Source organism: Habropoda laboriosa, unplaced genomic scaffold, assembly GCF_001263275.1.
Source record: "Habropoda laboriosa isolate 0110345459 unplaced genomic scaffold, ASM126327v1 scaffold207, whole genome shotgun sequence".
Lineage (NCBI taxonomy): Eukaryota > Metazoa > Arthropoda > Insecta > Hymenoptera > Apidae > Habropoda > Habropoda laboriosa.
Genome location: NW_017100397.1, coordinates 1,425,630 through 1,433,839, shown reverse-complemented (window position 1 = coordinate 1,433,839; position 8,210 = coordinate 1,425,630). Strand labels below are relative to the sequence as shown.

Below are 8,210 nucleotides of genomic sequence, written 5' to 3'. Positions count from 1 at the left end.
TAAAAATTGCAATAAATTTTATAGTAACAATTGTTTATTACTGATTTTTATCCCTTTTAAACGAGATATATGAAGTTCAAGTAATATAATGATAATCTGATAGTAGTTGTAAGTTTATTATACAAAGCGATAATGTATCGAGGTTTAAGAACGTTAGCTTTTATACTTTAGAGGTTAATGCAGAAGTATATCGAAATTGAAACTTGAGCGGTTGCTTGGTGTGCAAAATGGGTACCCCAATTAGCATTTTTCACGAGTTGATATAAATGATAGTTTTGTGTATGGGTACACAGTAGAAAATATTGATCGTCAAATTTACTAATTTTACCAAGCTCGTCAAAATTGCTGTTTCAAAGACAGAATCCTTTTCCCGAGTACACGTACTGCTTGTTCAACCAATCCAGCCACGATAACAATACGACGTCACGCGAATACTAGCTGCCATTGGTTCAAACCAAGGACTACGAAAACGAAATGATAAAATTTAATGTCTAGCCATACTTGAATCGAACTAAACTGGAATCGAATACGTTCCATATCGTGTTTTCTTCTTAAATTACTAGTACTGCGTCGAATTTTTATTCTTAAAATTTAATAAAAATATTCCTTAAACAACGATAAATAACGAGATTTGCGTTTTAAGAACTTTTGATTCAACTTGCATCGATCAGCACGACGCAAATTTATTGTTCTTTTTTTCTCATGATATTTACGCGGGAGATTGATCGAAGTACACGGCGACAAAAATGGTTTGCATACGAGTGGTCATAAGATTGAAAACCTTTCATACGTCGAGTATACTTATCGATCGCACAAGCATGATCCTTGAATGATTTCAAAATTACTCGTGCTCAAGAAAAATCTGTACATCGGATGCGGTTAGTAGTGCATTGAGATTGTTATGATTGGTCGACGTTGTGAACTTGTTCCTTGGTGTAACAGCGATTAGCCAATAGCGTGTGGCCTGTTGCGCCGTCGCTACTACAGTTGGAGCCTATGGGGACGTAGCTGTAGCGTACGGAGAATGAAGGCTCGAACGCTTAAAAGATATGTGAAAATAATTGTTTAAAAACCTGTAAAATTTCAATTTGGCTTGGTCCTAACTTGTGGCGCATCAATTGTTTACGTCGCGTTACAAATCTTCATAGGAAAGATCAGTTTTTCATAGTTTGACACATCCTCTTATTTCGGTGAAAAGTGTGCGTGCGCGTTGTGTTCCTCGAATGATTCGTGATGCGCGACCGACGATTTGTAAAAGTATTTGAACGTGAATATCTGTGGTATAATTCTTGAAACTGTTTATTCCCAAAGATTTCCGGTATTTCATAGAATGCATGGAATAAATTCTCGCTCAACCGATCGGTTTGAAAGCATGAAAATTAATAACGTAACTCTACTTAGCAATATTGGTTCGGCGCGTGTTTCAAATCGCGTTAGTGAATCTCTTAACGCCCAGTTATGGCCATACGTGATACAACGGCATTAGTTATTAAAGTCTGCATATTCGTTTGATGTTTATTTTCTTAAACTTTTTACAACGGTGCATATAAAATTAATTGCAATTATTCACGAATTATGTAACTGGCGACAATTCTGTTTTTGGTGATAGGAGACATTATACACAGTTAGGTTTGTAGAACTTTGCAAAATACTTTGCCTCTAATGTTTGTTTTTTCAATACACTTATGTATGAATTCTTTCACGTATTAATGTTATTTTACATGCAACATTGTTTTGTTTAATAAACCATCTCGTTTTTGTTAAGGTGTAGAAAAATCAAGTTTATGAACATAAATAAAATTTATGTTATTAAGTCACTTAAGTTGTCTTTATTTTTTAAATATTTTGACTGTATATTTTTATTTGTATTATTTTGTGATACAGCTTAAATAAAACATAGTAGAATTTGTGGAAATGTAGTAATGATTCATGTCTTAAAAATTTTTCTGTAATTATTAAACAATTCATAAGTGAACAAAGTGAAAATTTCTTCTTACATCTGAAAAATGTATACTGCACTGTGTTTTCTCAGCAGAATGGATGAGGAAATAGTAGTAGATGATATAGATGAGAATAGTAGCACAGAGACTCCACAGTCAGATGATCCAACAACACCCGTTATGCCTTTATTATACATCCAACAGAGTAAATTGCGTTCTGCACCACCAACAACCACAAATCAGACTTTGGTCTCACCCAATGCTACTCAACTTGCCGCTATTATCAACCCAGTTAATAATCAGGTAATTCATTAAAATTATATAATATACTATATAGTACAATAAACTGCATAGTTATGTATATAGGTCATAGTAACCTATAATTATATAAAATGATCCAGAATAATTGTGGTACTTCAAGTATGTAATGTACAGTTATGTATAGTTTTACTATGTCATATGTAAATTGATACAGAATGTACACATGTAAAGTATGAAATCTTATTAGATTCTATGTGCAAGTGGTAACAGTGAGTGGTGTACATCTTAATAATAAATATAGATTTGTTCAACATGCTTATTATAGTGGATAACAAGTAGCAAAGCACCGATTAGATCAAGTATATTCATAACCATTCAGTATTATTTTCTGTCATATTATGTTAACAATATTTCAAATGTCTCTTGAAGAAACTAAATTAAATACATTGAATTATACAGTTCATCATGAAAAAATGCACGATTAAATTATGTTTAAATATTAAGATGACTTAACCAGTTTATTTGGAATTTATGAATTACTTCTATATCATCAATTTATAGTTTGTTTTATTTTTTATTCCAGCTTGTCACTGGACAAAACAAAGTATTTATACAAGGGCCAAGTCAGGTTACTACTTCTCAAAATAAACAGCATATTGTAATTCATCGGCCAATTAACACTGTCAGTACCACAACAACTTCGCAAGGTCAGAAACATATATTGCTTAGAAAGTCCAACACATCCACTGCTCAGATTGTGCCCCTAAGTACTTCTCAGGGAAATCAAACTAATGCACAAGCAGGCAAGCACACGTTTGCATATCTTGGGACACTTATTAAGCCAAATAAATCACGTGAATCTGTTGTTATTCCAGCAGGTAATTAATTTTTTTTTCACAATAGAATTGTAAGAAATATACAATACTTTTTATTCAGATAGTATTAATTTATTTATGCATATCTCTTATCAGGTGCTCTAACAACAACTCAAATAGCTAAACCAAAATTGGTGATAGCACCAGTAATATCACAATTAGCTCAAACATCAACAAGTACTACTACAGGATCTCAAAGCCAGCCTTCAAAACACATGGCAAATTTATTATTACCAGTCAGTATTCCTCAACAAAGTGGACCTACTAAATCCAGTATGTTTAATTTAAAAATTAACAATGGCCAAATTAATAGTGAAAGTAAAGGCACTATTACAGGTAAGTACTTTGAATATATGTTTTGTTACATTATTAAATTCAAGTAGACTGTCATTTCCTCCTTGTATTACAGTGTTACGGGAGTCAAAGACCACAAATTCAGCTACACATCCACCACCTTTGCATCCCATTGCAAAAATGAGTTTACTAAATGCAAATAAAGGAAATAACAATTCCACAGATAGTATAAAAATCACAGAAAATCCAGACTCTGCAGTCATTACTCCCATCCCAAAAAAAGATGACACTAGTATGCCTGAGAAGAGAAAAAAAACAATAAGTAACATATTAAGGGGATCCAGTGAAAAACGCTTGAAGAAACAAAACCTTTCGAAGTCTCCTCAGGAGAGTATGGTTGATGTAAGCTATGCACTAAGTAGTCCAGAATCAGAGCAAGATAAGGATAAGAAGGTGCAAAATGATGATGACATTACTTTGATTAAAGTAGTTCCTAGTGAAGATAAAGTTGTAAAACTTGTCAATACCAGTATGGATGATGACATAAAAATTGAAATAATTAAAACGCGCACAAGCTGTGGTCTTGAGTCAATATTAGACAATAAGAATGACTCTAAAATTAGTAATCACGATGATTTGAAAGATCATTTAAGTAACGTGCATCCGAATGATTCGAGTTTCGATGCTGCCAAAGTTTTAGATTGGAAAGATGGTGTTGGCACACTACCAGGAAGTACATTAAAGGTAATATAATACAATATAGTAAAGTTAATAATTCGTGAGTGATTCTAATAGCTTAAAATGGCATGTATATTTCGCAGTTTTGTATGAATGAATTTGGTATTATGGAAGTGGTAGACGAGGATGAAAATAATAAGCAAGGTAAAGACAGTATCGGTGATAAGGAAAACGTATGTTCGACTCAGAATTCGTCGAAGTCCAGCACCGCAACTGTTAATAATGTAAACACTGAGAAAAAACGTAAGTATTCACGCAATTACATTTTTCAAGGAAAATTTCACGTGTCACGAGTTTGTTATTTCCGCAGCTGACGATAGGAAATCCAGGGCTGTTTCGGCAGACACGATGTATCATTGCGAAGGCTGTGGATGTTACGGATTAGCTGCAGAATTTGAAAGCCCTATATCATGTAGTCCAACGTGTACAGAAATAATAGAGGCTAAGAAACAGCCTACGACGAGGAAAGAGAAAGACTTGAAGTATGTGATTCGAAAAATTAGTAGACATTTAATTGAACGTAATTTCAGTTTTGTTAATTTTTTCAGAGATTTACGCGCGAAACGTAAGCGCAAAAGATTATTGCAAGAACAACAACAGTCCAAAGAGATGGAGGAAAAGCCTGAAGATAAAGTACAGGATAAAGTAAAGTCTGAAACAGATGAAGATACAAAAGACACTATTACAGGATTGGACGATGAGAGTCAAGGAGATACTAATGAATCGAAGGTATATGTGGAAGCAAGCTTCGCATTTACATTTCTCAAAACATACTGCTTATAAATATGTCTCTGTATGTAGTATCCTTGGCAGACAGGAAAACTCGGATTTTCATGGTCCAAATATCTCGAACATTGCAAGGCAAAAGCAGCGCCCGTTAAATTATTCAAAGATCCTTTTCCGTATGCTAAAAATCATTTCAAGGTTGGAATGAAACTAGAGGGAATAGATCCAGAACATCCATCACGTTATTGTGTCCTTACGGTTGTTGAGGTAGTAGGTAAGTTGTTCAATATTTTCTAATTAAGATTCAATCAATCCTGTTTAGTTCATTGAACGAATTTTATCGTTTAATTATAGGGTATCGAATACGTTTGCATTTCGATGGATATCCAGAAAATTACGACTTCTGGGTAAATGCAGACAGTATGGATATTTTTCCTGTTGGTTGGTCGGAGAAGAACGGACATCGATTGGACCCGCCAAAGGGTTATGTAGCTAGTAATTTCAACTGGAACGCGTATCTAAAAATATGCAAAGCTACTGCAGCACCGAAAAATATATTTTCGAATAAAAATGTAAGCATCGATTAATTTCCTTGATCTGTTTAAAAAGTGTCCTATAAAACTGACAAGTACATTTTATTGTTACAGTCGGTTTGCCCAACTGGCTTTCGCGTAGGAATGAAATTAGAGGCAGTGGATCGGAAACACTCTTCGTTGGTGTGTGTAGCTAGTATAGCAGGCTTAATGGATTCTCGTATATTGGTTCATTTCGATTCTTGGGACGAGGTGTACGATTATTGGGCGGATGCAAGTTCACCGTATATCCATCCAGTAGGATGGTGTCACCATAATGGTCATAGTCTCACACCACCAAATAGTTAGTGAATTTGTTCACGTTTTGATTTAAAATTGTTAATAAAAAGATATATAATGATAAACGTAAATTTATGGTTTCAGACTATAAAGATCCTAAATCGTTTACATGGGACGCGTACCTTAGAGAAACTCGTTCTATGGTCGCACCAGCAAGAGCTTTCAAACAACGACCGCATTGCGGATTCAAGCGTGGAATGAAATTGGAAGCGGTCGATAAACGTGTGCCTCAATTAATAAGAGTAGCGACAGTCGAAGACGTAAAGGATCATATGTGTGTGAAATACGAATTTACTTATATACTTTGTACATAAATAGTGTCGTAAAACTGATTTAAGTTTTCGTGTTACGATAGGTTAAAGATACGATTCGACGGATGGCCAGAAAATCATGCTTATTGGGTTGACGATGACTCTTCAGACATACATCCCATGGGTTGGTGTATGAAAACGGGACATCCATTGGAACCACCATTAAGTAAGATTCATAAAACCATTTTTTCCTTGCTTCTATCTTAAAATGGTATTAAAGCGTGTCATTTTCTATAGCTCCGGATAATTTAAATGATAGGCCAGAGTGCGGAACGTATGGTTGCAAGGGAATAGGACATGTAAAAGGGCCTAAATATGCAACGCACAACTCTGCATCTGGTTGCCCGTATTCACCTCAGAATCTTCATAAAGTTAGGCAACTGGCCGACAGGCTTAATTTGAAACACGAGACTTGTGATTTTGAGGACGATGTACTGGACAGACCAAAATTAGAAAAGACTGATAAAATAAAAATGGAAAAGTCTGAGAAGCTGGAGAAACCGTTGTTCTCGGATGAACGGTTAATGAAGACTGAGAAAGATATTAAACAGGAAGACGGGGATTTCTCTGACAAAAATGACAAGTCTGAGAACTCAGAGAAGTAAGTTATATATTTTTACAGCACCTGTTATTATTTTTATAACGCTGTTCAAATTATTTTATACGTTAACAAATCACGATTTACAGGTCTAGTAAATCGAAGTATCACCACAGTGACGGCCAGACAGACGATGATGAACTTTTGAGAAAGAGAAAGAAGAGGTTTGTCGGTTTTCTTTTGTTTTGGTACATTTATAAATTTATTTATTTACTCATTACTGATTTCAATATGTTTCTGGATTTCTATAGACGACAGATTTCCGAAGAACCGTTGTATTCTCTCTCAAATTCGTTCGGAGACGCATCGTTAACTACCATACCCTATGCCGCGAATATGCCAGACAAACAATTGCGTACAGAATTGTACCAGTCTGTGTACAATCCTGGATACAATCCATTACCAGATGCGCCGCACATATGGGCGAAACATAGTAATGCTTTGAACAGGGTAGTAGCGAAACAGAACACGAATCCACGAAGGTGGTCGAACGAGGAGGTTATCAAATTTATACAGAGTGTTCCCAATTGTAAAGAAATTGGAAATATCTTCAGAAAGCATGTAAGTGTTAAAACAATTTTTTATGTAAAAATTTATTAAATAAATTCAAACTGTATTTAAAATTAGATTTTATCTCACAGAATATCGATGGAGAGGCATTTTTAATGTTGACCCAAGAGGATTTGGTATCGCTATTAGGATTGCGTTTAGGCCCCGCGATCAAATTGTACAATAGCATAGTTCTTCTTCGGCGAAGGGCAACGTGAATGACGTGCGATGAACGCACATATAATTGGATTTTGAAAAGTGCAAAGTGGCAGCTATCGTGATGATCACGTCGAATGTATTTATTTAAAAAAAGGGAAAAGAACTGTAACAATCATCGAGATACAGAAACGTATTTTCTATCGTAATTAGGTACGTCGATTTATATACAAGGGAGGAGCAGGAGATTGTAATAAATTCTAATTTGATGACGTAAAAGACTATTAATCGAAGCGAAAAAATGATTGTGTTTCGAAGTTAAAAGGACGATTTTATTGATTCGTGACCTAACGAGAGATGGTAACTATAATTTCGGATATCCCGCGTATGATAAAGCATGTACTTACAATTGTCCGTTAAAATTTTTTTCCTATACAGTGAAGTGCATTGAATCATGTACAAATGTAAATATTAATGATCTTAATAATTAAATATTGTAATACAAAAAAAAAAAAAAACAAAGCATAAGAAGTCTTTCGAAGCAATTTTCCTGACCTGCGATACTAACGTTTAAGAGGATAGATTCACTTTTGTCTCCCGATCTCTGAGAATTAATTCATCAGCAACAGTAAGATTCCATATTTTTTATAATGATGTAGTGTAATACACTGACTCTATTACATTTACTATCTAGCGATACTCCATCTTTACTACACTAAATAAAGTTAATTCGTATACAAACAATTGTATAAATATATATATATACACACATAAAAGAAAAACTGAAAAGAGAAGGTTTTTGTTTCTTTGATTTTATTTTTGAAAGAAGAGCCTTCAATAATTTTTCGTAAGTAGGGAAATTTGAATATTAATGAATCATCAATATTATG

General features: G+C 34.3%; 1 protein-coding gene across 1 annotated transcript in view; it reads left to right on the top strand.

The window, feature by feature from the left end:
* Positions 1–7,669, top strand: part of LOC108575170 (lethal(3)malignant brain tumor-like protein 3) — an 8,305-nt gene extending 636 nt beyond the window's left edge. Inside the window, exons 2-17 of the mRNA XM_017937897.1 lie at positions 2,036–2,243; positions 2,785–3,079; positions 3,173–3,412; positions 3,486–4,114; positions 4,192–4,351; positions 4,419–4,590; positions 4,657–4,837; positions 4,910–5,108; positions 5,189–5,406; positions 5,482–5,710; positions 5,791–5,980; positions 6,062–6,183; positions 6,255–6,618; positions 6,705–6,779; positions 6,867–7,176; positions 7,257–7,669. Coding sequence (XP_017793386.1) covers positions 2,036–2,243; positions 2,785–3,079; positions 3,173–3,412; positions 3,486–4,114; positions 4,192–4,351; positions 4,419–4,590; positions 4,657–4,837; positions 4,910–5,108; positions 5,189–5,406; positions 5,482–5,710; positions 5,791–5,980; positions 6,062–6,183; positions 6,255–6,618; positions 6,705–6,779; positions 6,867–7,176; positions 7,257–7,382 — 3,718 coding nt within the window. The 3' untranslated portion in view covers positions 7,383–7,669. The remainder of the gene's footprint in view (positions 1–2,035; positions 2,244–2,784; positions 3,080–3,172; positions 3,413–3,485; positions 4,115–4,191; positions 4,352–4,418; positions 4,591–4,656; positions 4,838–4,909; positions 5,109–5,188; positions 5,407–5,481; positions 5,711–5,790; positions 5,981–6,061; positions 6,184–6,254; positions 6,619–6,704; positions 6,780–6,866; positions 7,177–7,256) is intronic.
* Positions 7,670–8,210: the final 541 nt, after the last annotated feature.